The 21,155-nt window shown below is 40.4% G+C and overlaps 1 protein-coding gene across 1 annotated transcript; it reads right to left on the reverse strand.

Moving 5' to 3' along the window:
• Positions 1 to 1,703: 1,703 nt before the first annotated feature.
• LOC105917523 (exocyst complex component 5) lies at positions 1,704 to 20,495 on the reverse strand. Its single transcript, XM_012852364.3, has 18 exons — positions 20,294 to 20,495; positions 19,874 to 19,968; positions 16,889 to 17,036; positions 13,703 to 13,897; positions 12,286 to 12,350; positions 11,151 to 11,179; positions 10,945 to 11,054; positions 10,737 to 10,781; positions 10,499 to 10,639; positions 10,346 to 10,428; positions 10,054 to 10,263; positions 9,815 to 9,962; positions 9,618 to 9,726; positions 6,610 to 6,730; positions 6,407 to 6,493; positions 6,198 to 6,306; positions 5,858 to 6,073; positions 1,704 to 3,843 (listed from the first exon to the last, which is right to left on the reverse strand). Exons 1-18 carry the CDS (start codon positions 20,318 to 20,320, stop codon positions 3,655 to 3,657), a joined length of 2,127 nt encoding a protein of 708 aa, XP_012707818.1. The 5' UTR covers positions 20,321 to 20,495; the 3' UTR covers positions 1,704 to 3,654.
• Positions 20,496 to 21,155: the final 660 nt, after the last annotated feature.

Raw genomic sequence — 21,155 nt, forward strand, 5'->3', positions numbered from 1 at the left:
ACATCAGAATGTGACAGAGGAAGCTGGAATCCAACCCACAACCTAATCTCCCACCTGAGCTGTGAATCTCCGCATCTCCTCCAGAGTTACAACAGGCCTCTAATTAATGCTCTCTTTGCCCCACACTGTTAGTTTGGGCGGACAATCGTATCTTCATAGATTTAGCAGCTGGTCCGCGCTCTTCATTTGAATGAATGGACAGGATAGTTCACAGAGGGATGGGTGATGCTTGCCAAAACCGTTTTATAATCTAACCCTGATTTAAAGTTCAGCAGAAACCTCTCAGGCCTTCACAGAACCACTACATTCACACTAAGGTTACAGTATAATTCAATTAAATTCAATTAAATTTTATTTATATAGCGCCAATTCATTAAACATGTCATCTCAAGGCACTTTCCAAAGTCAAATTCAATCAGATTATACAGATTGGTCAAAACGAAAATTCCTATCCAAGGATTGATTGCATCAAGTCTCTCCAAGCAGCATTCACTCCTCCTGAAAAAGCGTAGAGCCACACGGACAGTCGTCTGCATTGTTGATGGCTTTGCAGCAATCCCTCATACTGAGCAAGCATGAAGCGACAGCGGAAAGGAAAAACCTCCAGCAGAACCTGGCTCAGTATGATTGGTCATCTGTATGAACGTATACAGTTGTGGACTCTATTTATCCAATAATTAGACTTCTGGAGGCTTGCTTGCACTGGGTTTTATTCAGGGATATCAGAGTAAAGTCATTTAAATCCAAATGTTCCATCTTAAAGGTTGAAAATGAATGATTTTCCTTCCATAGTTTTGTGGTACTTTGGCATATAAAATCAAATAAATAAAACAGGGTTTGTGGTTCCAAGGTGACCAAAGAAGAATACTTTTACAAGCTGCAGCATTTTGAGAGGAATCAGCTGTACTGAGGTCTTTATGCTTCAGAGCGTGTACACAAGACTTGCTCAAACTGACGATTAAGAGGGTACAGTCTTATCCACCTTTCCAGTGTTGACAATGTGACTAATCTCCTCCACCTGCTCAAACATCCAACCTCCCCCCTGGAAAAAAAAAAAAAAAAAACACATCCCTCCACCTCTTCCATGTGCCCACGCTGGGAGTCCCCGGGGCCACGCTGCGCCGCTGCCTCCGTCTGCACGCCAGTTATCGTCTCTGGCCGGGCTCCGCTCCCCCCAACCCCTTCCCGAGTCACGCACATTAATCGCTGCAAAAAACAAATAGTTTTCAAATGTTTGGAAAATCCCCGCTGTTTGCATCAGGGCCTAACAAAATAATTTTTACAAGCTATCTAGCTGTGATTAGGACAGAGAGAATTGAATTTATGTGGCATTGATAATATTAATATTAGCCTAATTAATTATGTTGTTTGAACTTGCACAGCTCTGTGTGTACCTTCTACACAACACTAACCAGCCGGCACTGGAGCTGAGCTCTGAGCCGTCTCTATCTCCCCAGCTCTCCCCCAGTTCATGACTACTGCACACAATTCATCAGCTCGTACAGATCTAATCCCCTCCGGCTCTGCTCACTTCCTGAAGTCTGAGAAAGAACTTTACTCTGGTGGCAAGAATTCCTATGAATACTTGATGACTTCTACAGAAAGGAGGAAGTGTTTCATCTCACTTTGAAAGTGACATTCACAGAGACAGACCGAGGCAAACTTTCTATTCACAGCTCTCAAAATAGGGGAAATACGCAGAGTTGAATAATAAAATTCATCTTTATTGAATCAATAATTAGGGTAAACATCAGTACAATGCGGGCAGCAAATAGTCAGGCATCAGGAGCTCGATCTTTCTTTTTCTTTGCGCAGAGGGCAGTTAATGTGGACTTCCATTAAGCTGTGTGAGAAGAAGTCCCTTTTAAGTTTAGTTTGTTTCCCTAATCAGCGGAGATCAACTTTTCAGCCTCCTCTGACCCAGAAACCCTGCAGATCAGATGAACGACGTCTTGGACTTTGCACACCGCTGAAGGAGCAAGTGTTGATCTGTCCAATTACAGAGACGTATACCCAGTGACCCATCGCGCCTATCGTCTGAGCCCTGATCCGTGGGAGGACCACCCAAACCCACCAGAGAGGGATTCTCAGGCCCGTTTCTAGCTCCGCTCACTCTGCCTCCACGATGTTCCTCTTGACTTCCTTCTTTGAAACCGCGGGGTGAGAAGGTGGTCATTTGGCTCTTCCCCGGCCGCGGCGCATGCACCTGGAAAGTCTGGCTCACTTTTCCATTCAGTGTGCAAAGCACCACTCGCTCGGTGACAATCGATGAATGCTTTTTAAAACGCGTCGACTCAGACCGCTTTAACTGTCTGTTGAGCCCTGTGAACGAACCTGCCAGTAGGGATGAGCAACTGTTGCATTGTTGTAAAGGTAAAGAAAGACTGTGTTAAGATTAATGATTTATTGTCTTAACCATCAATTCTAATTCAGGTTTATAAACCTGTAAAAATGACAGTTTCATTGGGATGGTTACTTTTGGTGTTTAAACTACTCTTTCTCGAGGACATTTCAGTTTTAATATATTTGAAAACAGGCTTGAATCTCATTACCGTAAACTGTTTAGTGGAACTGCAGCACCGTAATTTAACTCATCTACTCAAGTAACCTTTATGACGCTCTGTTTAATACACTTTTTTTATTTGAGCTGCATTTCTATTTGCGAGGTTTGACAAAATGCAATGAGGGGTTTATTGAATGTGGTAAATTTTTACATTATTTTTTTTTTACCATTACTGCAATAAATATGACATTGTTATTCATCTTAACTCCATAATCCCCCACCCCCACTTTGTTATATGTTAAAGTGACATCAACTGCATTACTTTTGATAAACAGAGCTTGGATGTTTAGGAAAAGTACAAAACGATCCATCCAGTGTGTTAGTTTAAACTGAAATGCAGGCTTTAGAAACACATACCTGAGTTAGAACTATATTGACCACTAAAAACGGAAATGCCGATTATTTATGATTAACACCCTAATGAAAGCTCAACACACTTTATTCTCTGCTGCAGTGTGAGGTGCAGGTGGAGACTGTGTTTTGGAGTTCAGGTTTATCTTTGCAAAGTTTTATTTTTACCTTAAAAAGGTGGCACATAAGGAGAAGCAGCAGATTGGGAATGCAACCGCTCCTGGTCCTCAACGTCCCTTTTAGAGCACAAGAATCAGCCATTGCTCCTTCTTAAGTTTGGTCAGACGTTCTGATCTATCAGAAAAAGTACGTTTCCACCATAGGAAGTGAAAACTGCAGAGTTGATGTCTGACTTGACAGCAAAACCGATCCTTTTAAAGCTGCTTCAGAGCCAATTCCTGTGCACAAGGTCCAACTGAAGAACTTAAATATTTGGCACAAGCAAAACATTTTTTTATGCAAGCACAGACATAAGTAATTCACTTATCACATAAATTTGTCAGATATTAGTATTTAAAAACAAAAAAAAAAGAGATTCAATATCAACAAGTACTCAGATTTCATCCTTTCACAAAAGTAATGAAAAAAAAAAAGGTAAAATTCCCACATTCAAGGAGCATCGGCCTTCCAATCGTGATCTCTATTTTGGAGACGGACTGATTGGCGATTAGTATCTTCAGGATGCATCAATATATATATTTTTTTCCCTGGACGGAGTACAGAAAGTCTTTAAAGAGTCATTAACTGAAATGTCGGCCCAGTCTGGCAGAACGGTAGTCCACTCGGAGCTGGACGAAGGCGTGGAGGAGGTTCCGGTCCAGATTGGTCAGATGCTCACCTGAACAGACTTGCTTCAGGTTGTCAGGGGCAACTACCAGCAGGTTACAGAGGGCGTGGAGCGTGTCAAAGAGCTGCAGCACAAGGGGGACCTGAGGACAGACAGGCAGACCACTACTCAGTACACACTTTCCTTTCTAATAGAAGCTCACAAGGACCCCACGCTAAGATTTGGAAGTTTGCCATTCTTAGGTCTTTTAAAATAGTATTTTACAGGTGCATCTAACATTAAAATAAGAATACAGTAATTTGTTTGAGTAATTCAGGTCAAAAGTGAAACTTGTAAGTTATAGATTCACTGGATGTAAAGTGCTGTTACAGCTAATTAAAACCCCAAACCCCGTTTCTCGGATAATGTGAATATCATACAACACCAATAGGACCGGACTTTTAAGACAGAAGTATTATGTCAACATTGCTGACTGACAGTTGTCCAGAAGCCAGAACTACAACCAAGCTAAAGAAGCTGGTTGTTCAGGGAGAGCTGGATACAAACACATCAGTGGAAGGTTGAATGGAAAGAAGAAAAGTGAAAGAACAATGCGCACAAGCAGCCTTGAGCGGACTTTGGATCAAAGCCTGGTTAAGAGTCTGGAGGAGATTAACAAGGTACGGACTCCACAAGCCATCACACACAGATGCATCCAGGACTTGGGCTGCAACTCTTTGCATTCCTTGTGTTTACCCACCCCTGAACCAGAGACAATGACAGAAGTGTCTCACCTGAGCTTATTGGTGCAAAGTCCTTTATTCAGCTGAAATATATATATTTTTTTCATGAATTTCAAAATCAAAGTCTAAAGGTTCCCACATACTCAGGCGTACTGTACGCATACTGAGTAACGTGGCTTCTCTGCATCCCTGTTACCGCCTAAAGTTTGACCAGTCAGTTATAATTTGGGGAGTCGGGTCATCTGCTTGTGTTGGTCCACTGTCAAAAGTCAATAAAGCCGTCTATCAGGGAATTTTAAAGCAATTCATGTTTCCCTCGGCTGACAAGCTTTACGGAGCAGCTGATTTAATTTTCCAGCAGGACTTGGCACCTGTCCACACAGCCAAAAGGTACCAATACCGGCTTTAATGATGCGGGTATCTAGTTACTATTGTAACAACTGTTTACATGCATCTTGCACTACTCATCATGACTGTATATTGATTTGCACTGCTGACTGTTTATTCACAATTGTTTACATATACATTTGCAATACCGTACTTTAACTGTAATATGCAATTACCTTCCACTGCACTTTAATTTAAAAGGCTGCTGTCCAAACTCTAATTATTAATTTTATAGTAATAGCTACCTGTATATCATGCTCACAATTCTGCCTATAGTAATAGCCACCTGTACATATATTCATAGTACATGTAAACTCTGTTATAATAACAATTATCTGTATATTATGCTACTGTACATATCTGTAAAACTCTATTAACAGTAATATCCACCTGCTATTGCACTTCTGGTTAGACCTAAACTGCATTTTGTTGCCTTGTACCTGTACCTGTGTAATGACAATAAAGTTGAATCTAATCTAATCTAATCGCTCTGTTTCACTCACTTGATCTAAATCCTATTGAGAACCAGTCTTGTCAAGGAGAAGATGAGACACCAGACCCAACAATGGGATGGGTCTGGTGCAGCCTGAGCTTCATTAACATCTCAGCAGAGCCACAACCTGATTGTCTCCATGCGACTCTGCATGGATGCAGTAATATATGCAAAAGGACTTCAGACCAAATATATTGTACCGTGCATAGATATACCTTAAGAAAGATTATATTTCTGAATAAATAAAATGGTATAATGCAAAATTCCAATTTTCTTAGATACTAACTTTTTAACCTATCATTGGTTAGAAGCCACAATCATGATTATGTCTGAACCATTACTATATGTTTACCTGTTTAAATTCCAGAAATCAAGTAACTTTTTAATCATATTCTAATTTCAATATTCTAACATCAATAGAAATTAACATTTTTAAAGAGCAGATCAACATCATTGCTTTAAAACCGTTTACCACGACAAAATTAGGACCCAAGGGGGCCAAGCCACGTAGGCCCCGTGACCAGAGCATTTCGGACCTCTGTCCCTTCCCTCACCTTGAAGTCCTTGGCGCATCGTCTGTATTCAGCCACGTCGCAGATGGCCAGCATGCCTCCCATCGAGCTGTAGCTGAACTGTTGTAAATGCTCGTGGATGAGTCTGTGAAAACGAATGCCCAGTTCCGTCAGCACCGTGTCCACGTTTTTCCCATCCATGGACTTCCGAACGTGTTCCACCTGTCTGCTGACGTAGGCGCAAACCTTGGAGCAGGCCTGGCCAGGGAAACGGAGCAAACAGAGACAACTGAGACTCTACAGATCTGTAGTTTAGGAACAACAAGATGTGTTGAAGTGGGTTCGTGTGTTCTGATTTGCATGCGAGTTCAGCATCTCCTACAGCAGTATACTGGATCATGACGTTGTTCTCATCCTCTGGCCTGAAATCGGTTTTCTTCTGCTCTGTTGTCAGAATGTGTTTCATCTGGCCCACCATGCAGTTTAATGTTCTGTGTGAGGAGGCAAAACAGACCAGAAAACGTTTTGGAATATGTATCCCCGAATGGAAAATTACACCTTTATTAACTTTGTTAAAAAAACGAAACCGACCTGTCGATACCAGTGTCCAGTTTCACTTCCATCTGTTCAATCACCTCCTTCTTCTTTTGCAAACACTCGGCCAGTTTTGGAGAGGAGCTGTTGGCAGATCACAGAAAGCAAGGGTTTTTTTTGGGGGGTGAATTGAAAATAATTCTGGTCTAATAAGAAAAGTAATCTCATTCGTAAGTTGCTGTCTTTAAGTTGTAACTGACCTTATTAGAGGCATGAGCTGGTCATTAAACTGCTTGTCAAACAAATGGAAAATAGAGTTTGCTTGCTGAACCACATCCAGGAAGTACAGGTTGGCATTTTTAGCATCCGATGAGGGAATTCCTAAAGGGAAGGAAGGGAAAAATCACAAAAAGGCAGGTAAAAATCTATTTCTCTCAAAACGTTCCTGATGCAGCATCATTTCTGTCATTTCCCATTCTCCTAACACTAGAAGACAAATCTGTGTTTGACAGCTCCTTGCTTGGTGTCTCAGATGACTGCCAAGAGTAAAACGCAGCCTCTTCAGTGTGTCTGGAGCAGCGTCAGCAGAGAAATTCTGCAGTTGGTAAGCAGGATCATGTTACGCCAAATCACCTGCTCAAGCAACATTTAACCAGCCACTTTATCATCATTATTTTCCCTCACAACTTCCCATTATGCTGAATCTATATTGCTCTTGAAGTGGTACATCGAATGGAGAAATGAGAGCGCAATCTTCTTTTTTTAAACCGGTAAATGTTTCGTCAAGATCATTCATTTATTTATAAAGCGCTTTAAAAACCAAAAGGCGACAAAAGGTGCTGTACAGGTGAATACAAGTAACATCAATAAAGCGATAAAATACAAGTTTGACAGTTTCTTCCGGTTTACATGGAGCTGTTTCACCCGACTGTCAGGACATGCTGTTCAGGAGGACGGACCGGGTCTTTTACGCAGCGGGGTGAGCTTGCTCAGACAGTTAACTTTTTACAAGTTGGTTAATAATTGTGTTTTTTTATTGATTCAAACTGTATGCATCTGGCTCTGAATCTCACGATATGATTGGATTGTATAGGAATGAGTAACATTAAGTGAACTGCATTTTGACCAAACTGAATTCTGTGTAATCGATTTCAGCTAGGGTCGCACATCATACCACAAGTTTATTGCCGTTGCAATGTTACTGTTCGCAACTTCAGTATTGCAAAGAATTACTTGGACTGCAATAAACATCAGCTAATTATACCGTGCATACATGATCTAAGTAACTGTCATATATTGGGAGTTTCCTGTTGTTTACTGCAGCAGAAACTGTTTTAAGAGGGCATTAAAATTGACATCATGTATGGATAAAGTCTCTTTTAAGGACCAAATGTTCACATTTTGGACAAAGAGGACAAATGGTTTGAAAGGGGCTTGAAGGAAGCCACCTGTTAAGAGAGAAAAACCAACCTTAAACAGAGAAGGACAACTTAGGTTCCAACTCTCAAAAACTTACAATACAGCAATAGGGTTAATTCTGGCCAATCCTCAGTACCATAAAGCTTGGAGCTCCACACTACTCCAGACATTTTGAATTGAGAAAGCTTTCTGGATAGGAAACGAAAAGTCTTCAAACTTCGGAAAAAAGTCCATTTTTTTTTTTTTTTCTTACTTTTTTGGAATGACCATGACCTGGATGACTGAGAATCTTCACCAGCACTTAAGTATTTACTTAATTACCACAAGTCAGACACATGAATTGGATCTTATGTCTTGTAAAGAGCCTTGAGGTAACATTTGTTATGCTATATAATTATAGCATAATTATGCTGTATTTAGGTTCATTTATCCACGTGACTCCTGACAATAAGGCTAAAATTAAACATTAAAGTATTTTCCCTAAAGATTTGTGTGCCTGTGACAAAAATCAGGCAAATTACAATGTGGCGCCTATATAAAATTGTTTGTGAATGCACTTTATGTTTTCGCATTAGGGCATAGCTAATCTCAACACAGACCCGATCATAGCTTTAGAATATTAATGCTCATCTCAGTATAGCCCTGCCTCATTAAGAGAAGGGTGAACGGATATGTAGAGTGTTCGCTCCTGCTCTGAAGACTGATCTGGACCGAGACAATCAAGACCTGAAGATATGATGTTATTATCAGAGAGAAAAGAGAAACAAGAAATGTGAAAAGTATTCTACTATTCCTTTAAAGCCTTTGTCGTATCCAACAGCAAAGGAGAGAACAATGCCTATTTTGTTTTAGTTAAACTACACTGCTGGTTAGAGGTTTACATGCACTCACCAGGGCATACATATTATTAATTTAAAGATTTATTACAACTATTCTTGTTTGTGGATAAAAAAAAAATTATATTGAAGACATTAAAAAAAGTAGAACTGGTTGGACAAGTTTACATTTGTTGTGAAGTTTTGATTAATTCACACGGATACACGGATAATACGCAGATTATCTAAACGACAAACATGTTTAGGGTGAGAAGCGACAAAGACTGATTAGGCTGAAGCTCATCAGGAATTCAATGCAAAGAGCATAAACTCTTAACCATTGTGGTAGCATCTTGCTGTGGGTCTACTTTACTGCCAGTGAGCAAAGTAGAGGGAAAGATAAACAACTTGTTCCTAAGTCTTCAACTGCAGCTCAAATCAACAGCTAGGTGATTGAAACTTGAAAATAATTAGGTGGTGCCTGTGCAAATTCTCAGTTATCCGGGTCAACAGTGAACAGGCTTTAGTGGTCCACAAACAAACACCCAAACTGGTTTTAGATAAATACATTACGTTACATTACGTTTCTGAAATGGCAGTCTGAAAGCACCACACTCAAGCATAATAAAAATGTATGGCTTGTGCGTGAAAGCCGTGTCTTTACCAGGAAGCCACCCAAATAAAACAAGCGCTGCTCTTTTTAAAAAGAACGTGCTCAAAAATTCAACCAGAACAATGACAGATGACAAACTGTTCAGCTTTTTCTGTCATTTCCATATGGACTTTTCTCCACATAAACAGGTGCTGTATGCCTATATTTGAGGTAGTCTGCATCATTTCTATCCTATGTGGACAAAATAAACTTTGCTACCTAAGTCTAGATATTTTTTAAATCCTTGAAATCGTATATTTATATAAAATATATGTAAAAAGCTCTGAATTAATATGATATTGACGCCTGTTATATAAACTTTTCACTGTATGTAAAAAAAAAAAAAAGACATTGTGGTTCTAATGAAGACAGATGCAAGTACCCATCAGGCCGATCTCCAAGGCATAGTCGATGTGTTCGACACACAGATGTTCAACCAGCAGAAGGAAGATGGAGAAGGCATTCTTGGGTAGATCGGAAGGATCTGAAAGCTGTGCAGCATTAAGAGAAAAAGGATTATTTAATTTCATTAGAAAACACACACAAAATGCATTTCTGGAGAAAGCAGAGGAGATTCACCCTGTGGCATCTCTCAAAGGCATGACGCGTCTCCTGTAAGAGGTTAACAACCAGTTCTGGGGACAGGAATGTCTCCCCATGGGTGTCGATGCTTTGGCCCAGTGTAATGTTGGTGCGCTGCCTGATCCGCTCTTTTAGCTCTTGAATACTGCACAAAGACAACAACGGTCCTCGTTTCAGCACAATACAGAACAATTCAAGTTTGTAGAAATGTTTCAAACTGAAGGTCCAACTCTAACCTGCCGGCGCCAAGGGAGCGCTTCTGGTGGTTCTTGGAGTCATAGTATCGTTGTAGGATCATGGCACCTCGACTGCGAAGGTAGTCCCTTTCCATGTCAATGTAACTTTCCAAGTAAGAGGAGAAGATGCTCTTTATCAGCTTGGACAGGAACGTGTGCTTATCTGAGCCGAGGTTGTATTCGGCCAGCTTTGTGGCTAGCGCTGTGGTCCTGGAAATATTCAGACGCAGCATATAAGTATGACCGCCAACATGAATGACACCCATGAAACGGCAAGTGAGCAATTTATTACTTGGTGTAAAGGTCATAGAGGTTCTTGAGGTACTGTTCTACATCCGAATGTCGAGTCTCGTCCAGTTTTTCCCTGACATGAGCCTGAGGGGACACGGAGAGTTAAAAACAAGCCTAAACAGGAAGGAATGAACTAATTAATGACTAGAAGTACCTGAAGTTTGTTCTCAAAGATGTTTTGGATGAGTTTGGCCATGACCGTCTCTGGACTGCTGAAGACCTCGCCCACCTGCTTGTTGACCCTCTGGCAGAGGGCTGCTGTGTCTTCAAACACGTCATTCCTCATGTAGGCGCCCTAAGGCGGACAGACGGAAAGGAAAAGAGCATGAAAGCGTCTTTATCTGGTGTGGAAACAAACCGAATAACATGTTACAAGAGAACCAAACTCTTACTTCCTGACACTGCTTGATGTAGACGTCCACACAGTGTGCGTAACCCTTCAAAAAAGAAAGACACAGATGTTATCTTTCCAGCAACATCTTCACTGTATCAATGCACTAAAATAATTAATAGGCAATATCTTGCACTTTACAAATCAACTACCAATGAAATAAAACCCATAAAATAGTACAATAGAATAAATCTGTCTTTCTCGGTCACCTTGAAATGCAGAAGAACAGCTGCGACCTCATGCATGCGACCGATTTCCCCTCTGCGCTGGGCTGCAGTGAACTCCTGGATCAACTGCCGCTCCAGGTCGTGGTATTTACCTTCGTACAAATAAAAACAAACATAAAATGTAAGACATATCAAACTTTTGACAACTCTAAAAAGACAGCAGTGGATTCGTATTATCAGAAACATACTTGCTATTTTTGCCTTGACATCTGCAAACCTGTCAGAGAGGAAGCGTGAAAGACATTCATGATGAGTGAGAATATCTTTTTTTTTTTAAATGATACAATTCAAAAACGCATAAAGCTTTATACATAAGATCACAATGAACAGAAACCTCAACATGTTGCTTGAACATTTCCACAATCTTGTTGCGATACAGGTTTCAACGTATTTTACTGTGACTTTATGTGATGGATCAACATAAACTTAAGGAAGGCGACATAATTTACAGCTGCAAACATACTGAGACGGGGCCTTCTACCTAAACCCTAGACTGGACAAGGGCGATCAGCTAAAAAGCCCACTGTAACTTAAAAAGAGCTGCAAAGATTCACAATCCAGATGGCAAAATCTACTGGCAGGACAGCTATACCCAATAAACCGGACAAGAGGAAACTAATGTTCATTTTAAAAACAAACAAACATAGAAGTCCTGTTTGCAGGTTGCCACAAGCCATGCAGAGGATGCAGCAAACATGTGAATAAACGGGCTTCTTGGCTCAAAAAATCAACTTGGCACATTCTTCTAAATAGAATATCTATTGTGAGCAATGATGGTGGCAGCATCATGTTAAACAGATTCTTCTCGTCAGCAGCAAAGATCAGTCAGATTGATGGTCAGGTGGATGGAACATCCTGTAAGAGATCAGGAGCTGGGGCAGAGGTTTGCCTTCCAGCAGAACAACGACCTTAAACAACCAGCAAGAGCTACAATGGAACGGTTTAGATCAAAGTCTAGTCATCTGTTAGAATGGCCTAGTCAAAGTCCAGACCTGAATCCCACTGAGAATCTGTGGCAAGACTTGAAAAGTCATGTTCTGATGTTCTCAATCAGGATAAAATGGTTCTAATATTGGCTCAGAGTTTTCCTTTCAAAGGATTTTTAGGACAATGCTCCATGTTTTTTTTTTTTTTCTGTCCACTTCACAATAATCCATCCCTTTGTGTTTGTCTATCACATAAAATCCCAATGAAATACGACAACGTTTGTGGTTGTGATGTGACAAAAAGTGGAAAAGTTTCAAGGGGGGGATCATTTTGCATAGCGCCTTCTTCCTGGTTGACGGCAAGCGTGTAAAGCTGCCTCCAGGAGGCCTGGCTCACCTGTCGAATGGCAGCTCCTGGGCAATGAGATGCAGCTTCTGAATGATATCAGCAGCCTCCTTAATCTGAGGGTTAGAGAGAGAGAGGGAGAGAGAGAGAATGGGGACGTGTGAGTGTTGGCGAGAGAGAGAGAGAGAGAGAGAGAGAGGAGATGTCAGGTGAGGTGGGAAAAGAGAGAAATAGCACAACAGAGCCATGTGAGGTGGACATCCAGACAGAAAGTGGGCAGGCCGCCGGCGGTGTCTCCACTTGAGGGATCATCATCTTAGAGCAGCCTCCCTCCGCCTTCCTGTGTTAAACAGGAAGCTGATAACAGGCAGGCTGCGCTCACCTGGGCATTGGCAGCAACAGCAGCAGCGGCAGTCCTGACTTAGCAGCACATCCGACTCTTCACTGGCATGTCTTCTCTGAATGGACTGTAATCCCACAGGAGGCTAAATCGCTTTCAATAATCTGTCCGGCCAGGGATATCTGTGTAAAAAAAGGAGGCCCTATCGAGAACACCCCCCCCCCCCCCCCCCGCCCCTCCGCACACATCCGCTGAAAAAGCCCCAGACCCACGAAAGGCCCGCCGTCCGCAACTCCTCTGTTCCCGCAGATGCCTGCCTCAGCTAACATCATTACTCTGCTCCCGTGAGGAGGATCCAGCCTTTCTGCTCGGCGAAGGTTTTCTAAGTATCTGTCCCCCAGCTAAGATTAGCTAAATCCCATGTAAGTAATGTAGCCGTCTCCCTGCAGTCAGGGTTTAGCAGCACTTGTCTCCACGCTGGCGGCCCAGCCCTCCCTTTCAGAAGGATTAGCAAAGCCATCCCCCTTCAGCTATTCACTTGCAGCTTTTCTCTCCCCCCCCCTCATATGGAGGTACGCTCAGGAAAAGGAATCTGGACAGATATTTCTGCATGCCTCTCTGATATACCGGCTCCATCTCAAGCTTTGGGATTGACCCTACACTCCCTTCGCTACATCCAGTCCTGACAAAAACTACAGAAATCAAACTTTTGGGAGTCACTTCTTTCCCGCCAACATGCCTCCGTGCAACATGTGGGATTTCTCATCGCCCCTACACGTACCACGCTGCTTCAAGTTCCTTCCAGGAAACACAACAACGAGCTGCAGACCCAATCAGATACTGCCACTATGACAGCCTCCTGTAAGCGCAATTGGTTCTGACATCCGCATCTTGACATCCGCGCTCATCAATCAACCAGCTATTGTCAGGCGGTTTCATTAATCCAAATTAGCCGAGAGGATCCAACCACGGGGATAGACTTGACAAATTAACAAGGGTGGGTTACGTCGTAATCCTGTTCATACTCACCTCCAGCGGTAACACAGCAGGGGCCTTCAACGGTGGTCTCACACGCACACACACGCACCCAATAGCTCCCTATATGTGAGAGAATGGAGCGTTTTTTACCTTGTCTGGGTTATTAAAGACATCGCTGCGGAGGTCTCCGTCCAAGAACTCGTTGAAGTAGGTCATGAGCCGCTGGGCTTCCACGGCCCTTTGGCGAGGCGTGTTCACGCCTTCCAGCTGGTCGCCCAGGTGACACACCTTGGTGGCCACGTAGCTGATGTGCTCGTCGAGCTCTTGGAAATGCTGAAAGGCCACCTGATTGGAGACAAAACCAAAAAGAAGGTCATATAAATGAGAAGTGTACAAAGTCTTACAAAAAACAGTCTGTCAGAGTCCCCCTGCAGCAGCAGCAGACGGCGACAATCTTCAGTCACTCCGTCAAATTTTAAAAGAGCACCCTGAGTCTGACTAAAACGGAGCTAAGCTAACCTGAACCCAAAAGAAAGCAGGCAAAAAATAAAATAAAAAAATCACTAAAAGTAATACAAAATGCAATTTACGGTTCAAGCTTGAATAACATACTGTTGGCACAGAAACATCATGCAAATAGATTTAAAGCAGAAAATGAGTAAAGGCTCTTTAAGGCCAGTAGCTGTGATGATACAGGACAGTGACGACATTTACGGCTCCACTGAGGGGACGTACCAAAGATGTGACATTAGCTGTTAAACTGAGAGGAATCATCCCAGAGCTGAGCGATATGGCTTAAAAATTAAATCTACGATTTTATTTTTACCAAATCCGATTAATCAATTCTTTTTTCCCTCCGATTTGTTATACAGAAAGAAATTGAAGAAATTATTTTAAAAATCTTGCTTTTATGTCAAACATTTCGTCTGGGAGCTGACTTGAATTCAAAATGCAACTAAATACAAACTGTGAAACAAAAAACAAGATGGCGTCCCTGCCGTTGTGAACAATGAAAATATAACTAAATGTTTGCTGCTAGCGGTGTTACACAATGAACTAAGGACAGGCTTCACTTCACTTGTGTAACTTCCAACTAACTTTTATAAAAAGAAGTCAATTAGTAAATGAAATTGCTTCGATTGTATTATGGTAAATTGTATTTCATTGTATTATGGTAAAAAAAAAAAAAGGTTCCTCTTTACAATATTTGGTAATATATTATTCTAAACATATATTCAGCATTGCATGCCATTTTCTTCATGGAAGCCCAATTAGTGCATTGGCACAGTAAAATCCCAATGTCTAAAAATTACACCTTAAGAATTGTAAATTCAAATTAATTGAGTAAATTGATTTATAGCCCACATCTAATGTGATGCAAGGATTTTAAAATCTGAAACCGGTAAGGCCATCTCAGCCTTGTTTACACTTTCCTGTATATTTTACATTTTAACAAGGATTAAAATAGCCTTCACTGCCATTTCAGACTATTTTATTACTCAGAGCAACAAAACAATATGGACTCTTCTGTAAAAGTCAGAGAATTTTAGAATGTTAGAAAACAACTGATGTTGTAAACTTCTCTCAGGAGTTCTCAATGTCTTAATTAAGAAAAGGTAGTTATTTACGGTGCCCAAATTTTAATCACGATTAAATAAAATACTGTCGATAATTTGTATATCATTGCTTGCTTTTTTTCCCCCTTGTGTTTCCCTCTTCTCTCTCTGAGACTGGATGACAAAAGGTTTCAGTACGGTGCATCGGCCTCTGCTCACCCCTTCCATCTCGTTTCCTCTTGTGTAAGAGGAGTTAAATCTTGTGCCAGGAAGGCAGATGCTCAAAGTTTAGCATCAGAGCCTCGTGAGGAAGAGCCAGAGAAATGCTAGTTTGAAAAGAAAACTGAACTGGTGTCAAAGCCGAACACGACCGCTGCAGGGTGGGAGTTTTTGGGATTTAGGCCAAATGACGGCGGCCAACCGCTTGATCTATCTGAGGCTGTGTTTAGAGTGAATATGCTTGCGTTATTACACCATTATCATATAATGGTCATATATATAGCAATATACTAATGTAGCATCTCCAGACCTTCTCCGTTACATTAACGCACAGTCTACCGTGTATATAGCTTTCTGTATATATATATATATATATATATATATATATATATATATATATATATATATATATATATATATATATATATATATATATATATATATATTTATTTTATTTTTTTTTTGTCTGCATCATCAACACCAAGTCAAATTCCCTGTAAGTGCAAACCTATTTGGCAATAAACTTGTCTCCAAATGACAATTTTATGATTTATCGCAATATAAAAAAAAGAAAGAAAAAAAAAAGGTTTATCATCCAGCAAAATGTGTTATCGTGATAAGCCTGGATACATGGTCCAAACATCTGGCTGAAACATGGCTGCATGTCTGTGGGCTACTTGGCGTCACTATGTCATTTACCTTTATAGGAATAACCCAGAGAAAACTCTGGGCAAAATATGGGACCTACAGTAAATAAGCCCATTAGGTGTTGCAGTTTGGGCCAAGCTAAGACATAGTAGGGCGTCCAAGTTGTTTTGCTGATAAAAGTTGTATTTAGTCTAGCCCTGTGGGTCCCATAGCAGAGGCCTGCTGTGAGCCCAAGTTAATGTAGAACCCATCTGGCCAAATCGAAGCCATATGAGGCCCACATTCACATTTTAGTTAAGGAAGGGTACTTTCCAGTATACAGGTGTTGGGGTTTTCCAGTTATAAATCAATTTCCACAGAACAAATGTTTTCTCCTGTTAAATGCCTTTGCTAATAAAACATTTACACACTATGCTAACAAATGCTAATGTTTCATTTTGAGCTAGCGACGTAATTTGGCTCTAACAAAATCCAATCCAAGCAGGGCGTGTTTCTGTCTTATATTTGTGTGTTTTTTAGATACAATCTTTAATTTAAAATAAACAACGTGATCACTAAAAATAGTTCACATGACTTTCTGCAGAGCTGTTTCCACCTACAAGCAAAGCTTTGCAACAGGCTCTCTTTGACACCGTTTACTGTCCACGAACTTGTTCATCTTCCGTTTAAAGGTTAATGAAACTGCACAGATCCACACAGAAACATGGAAAATGCCCCAGTTTTTAAAAATATTTGCTCTGGAAAACATTTTTTAGAATATCTGAAGTTTTTCTCACCAAACATTTTGCTTGTATGTGATCAAGGGGAGCAAGAGGAGCAGAAACCCTCTGATTTGCAAAACATCTGTGTTAGTGTGGACAGGGCCGAAGTCGAGGCTTAAAGGCAGGCGTATGTTCTCAAGTAAACAACAAACCTGGTTGCTTCTTTGCAAGTCTTGCACTTTGTGGGCAAACTCCTTTGCTTCACGGTGACACTGGTGCTCGAGCTTCTCCACCTTCCGCTGGATCTTCTCATCCAGTTGCTTCAGCTCCTCGATGTGGTACTTAAATTCATCCAAGAGCCTATTTCAGAAAACCAACAGATACGTGCACATAGAACGTTTTAATTGCTGTAAACAATACATTGTACACGCAACTCAGCCAAAATGTGAAACCACTCTCTTCAAATACGGGAATAATTGATTACCACAGGGTTCGGTCTGTCCCACTGACCTCACAGCTGCAGTAAATAGTTACAGAACAGCGTTGAGTGTCTAATTCCTGGGTCCCTTGGCTTAAAAAGCTCAGAAAACTAGCAGCTTCGTCAGCTGCATTTTAAGAGCCATTAGGACTACAGAGCAAATGTTCTAAGTCAGCACCACATTTCAAGGAGTAGGAAATATCCCAAAATGATGAGTGTATAATCTTCTGACTAATTCCTTCGGCACTGGCTGCAGCTTAAAGTCATCTTCCATCCTCTCCCAACAGACACTCGCTTCCCCGGCTGGTGACTCACAGTATGGTGGCCTCCTCAGATACGTCGCCGCTGACTCCTCGCAAAGAGCTTGCGCGGAGGTGCTGGCAACAATTTGTGGTTGGAGTAGATAAAGCAGGATGGATCTACAGTAAACTTAAACTGGTGTGGCGTTTTTGCTTACGAGATGCAACTCTGTCCCCAAGAGTAAACATCACCGAAGTCGGGAGAAAGGCGTGCAAAGGATTTATATACATGTTTATTTCTAAAATTTCTCCGAGGCCTTCAAAAAGTCGAAATCAGAGCATAAGAAGCCTGGATTTGCTGTACGAAGGATTACCATTCTTAGACAATGTCCCAATTAATAGTTAAAAAGTATTTTAATAAAAAAAAAAAAAAAACAGTTAAATTAAATGGTAAAGCATGTATTAAACATTTAACAATCTTGTACAGAAAGCTCCAATTAAATTAAAGGTGGAAAACTGCATGGACATAAATGCACTAATTTGAAAAATTAAGAAAAAGGAGACGACTGAGGAGCTAAAAGCTGTAAACTAGTGATGAGCCTAAACATCTTTTTGGTTGAAAATTCTCCCATCCAGAACCATTTTCAGCCTACCATCAACAGCAGTCATTTTAAGCAAACTATTGTGGCCCAGAACAGTAAAAAACATTCTGATACACATCCAAGAATAGAAAATACTCAATCGTAAGCAAAACCTGACATGTTTTTTTATTTTTATTTTATTAAAATGGCATCTATATATTTGAAACTGTAGTTTATTTTAAATAAAACTGCATTAGTATGGAATAAAAGTGTTTTAGCAGTTATGGTTATGGTGAGCAACACCCTGATTAGAAAGGCGCTTCATAAATAAAGATGGACTGACTAATCCACATGGAGCACATAAACAGCAGCAGCGCTTTGAGAGTGGGGATATTATAATTACGGCAACATCTATACGGCACACGTTAACTATTTTATTCACCATGACAAGGCAAAATAATAAAAAAATAACTAAAAGGAACTCTTAAAATAAGCTAAGCAACTTTACATGAAAGCATTTAGTCAACGTGAACTGTTTTGAAAGAATACTTTTTAAACAGTAAAAGGGAAAAAGGATGCCAGGACACCATCCAGCAGACATATTTGTATTTATACCACTTTAAATTACTCTCATAATATTTACCATCGAAAGGTAAACAGTGATTAAGCTTTTCTTCATCCAACCCTGAATAAATGACGTGTGATTGTCTAAAAGGTTCTCAAGATTATAAGTTTGTGAGAAAACTGGGTCACTAATTAAACCCAATTAACATACCACTATTTCGTATAGCATTAAGGTTCAATGAATTTGTTTAAATGTGCTTTCATTTATAAACTTGATTTCACTTGATGAATTTTTTTTTTTAAAGGGATTTAATGGGGTCATTCAAAAATATAGTCACAGTAAATAGAAATCGATCAATTAATCGTCCATGGATCGGTCAGAATTGACAATTTCCCTTGACTGGCAGGTCATCAAATATGGAAATTATTTAAAATCTCTTAGCATGTTTTGTTCTACAAACACTTAAACAGTGTGTGTTTCTATGCACTTTCTTGAGATTGATTTAAAAAAAAAAAAACAATCAGATAAAGGTTAGGCACTTATATTTTGATAAATGATCTTAGCAAGAGTTGTATTTTTAAACAAACAATTTCATTTAAAAGAACATTAAAGTTGCTCTTGAAAAAATAAATGTACTGAACTTTCCAAGATAGAATATGTAGGGGAAATGTTAAGACAGCTGCACAACTTCAAAATCTTATTTCTAACTCACATTGAAAGCTGTCATTGACTTGTACCAATCGTTAATTTCAGCCAAAAATAAATAAAATAATGTTTGTTACTATGCAATATGATATTTTCAAAAACAGAAATAAAAAACATTCTGTATTTAAACAAATAAACATACAACTTGCCTTTTTTTCTTCAACATAAACATTACAATTACATGCTTGAATGAATCATCCCAACTTGTGATGGAATCTGGATTCTTGTGTGGGGTAACTAAAAAAATTTACATGATTGATTAAAAAAAAAGCAAATAGATGTTTATTATTCTGGGTATGTTTACTTTACATCTTCATCTTCACCTCTATATCTGAAATTAATATACGTACTGTGACACATAAATAAGGGGCTACCTCCTAATCCCATTACTTTGTGCTGGATTAAATATTACCATATCTCTCTAAAAAAATATATAATAATTGATTGTTCACATTTCAAGAAAAGCTGGAAACCGGTGTTGGTCAGGAAACCTCTGATTGGTGCATCTTTAACTGTAAATTTATGAACCAGTGTGCTTTCAGATTAATGAAAACGTCAATCAAACTAGGATGATTTATAGAGGTATTTCTGTGTTGTTGCAAACGTGGCGACTGACATCCATTTATTACCTTTTGGGGTCAAATGCCTCAGCTCCTCCTTTAGAGCCTCCTCCTGGAATCCTCCACGCCAGCCTCTCGATATACTCATCCGCGTCGAAAGGCTCCTAACATGGGGGCAGAAAACAAAGTGAACAGCTGACCAGAGCGTAGCTGGAGCAAATCATGAGCTTCCCAGAGAGCAGAAACATAAATATCTCATAAAATATTAAATCACAGCTGTGCACGCAATCAAAAACAATGACATCTCGGGAAGATGTAAAGTCGGGGGCTCTTTGCCCCTTGCATTTTACTGAATGAAACAACCATATTGTCACTGCAAACAATGTGGAAACTTTTATTTGCGTATTGTAAAGATACAGAAAGTCAGCACCGTTAAGGAGCCGTTATAACAGTTAACCATTAGTTAGCCTGCTAGCTAGGATAGCTTACCTCGAACAGCTGTGCGGTGGTCGCCATGGTCACTGTTCCCCGGACAGACAAGGAAAATAACGTTTTAAGACAACCAATCAACAGTCGGCTATCACGCCGACTTTTGCTTGGGTTTGTTGTTGTTTTCTTCCGCTCACTTTTAGCCTTTGTTGACAGCTAGCTTGTTAGAAATGCAGCTTCCTGTATGGGAGGGAAGGGTGGGGACAGATAAGAGCTGTCCGAGGCTGAGCCGATTCAACGTGCTGGCTCGTTTAGGTGGCGCTGGGCTGGAGGTTGGTTCCCGTTTGAGAACTACTGCTGTACAACTGGAAGAAAGCTGTGATGCCTTATTAAAGTATTAACACTCATTTAGCCGTTTCGTATTACGTTAATTAATGACTACAAAGTTTAATGTAGTTTTGGGAGATTTGATGTGATGTCATTTCAGCTTTTAACTTTTTGCTCTCTCTCTTTTTCTTCATAGTAGGTACACCTGGTCTGGCGTTCTGTTAACTGTGACATCATCCAGAGAAGACAGATCACCCGCTACTACCATCTAATGTAGAACAGATTACTAGATCAATGTGTGCTTCTGTGCTTGTTTTGTTTCTCTTGTTGTGTCTCTGTTCTGTCTTCTGTAACCCCAGTCGGTCGAGGCAGATGACCGTTCATACTGAGCCCGGTTCTGCCGGAGGTTTTTCCTTCCCGTTAATGGGTGGTTTTTCTTCCCACTGTCGCTTCATGCTTGCTCAGTATGAGGGATTGCAGCAAAGCCATGTACAATGCAGATGACTCTTCCTGTGGCTCTACGCTTCCCCAGGAGTGAATGCTGCTTGTCGGGACTTTGATGCAATCAACCGGTTTCCTTATATAGGACATTTTT

This window comes from Fundulus heteroclitus, chromosome 19, assembly GCF_011125445.2.
Source record: "Fundulus heteroclitus isolate FHET01 chromosome 19, MU-UCD_Fhet_4.1, whole genome shotgun sequence".
Lineage (NCBI taxonomy): Eukaryota > Metazoa > Chordata > Actinopteri > Cyprinodontiformes > Fundulidae > Fundulus > Fundulus heteroclitus.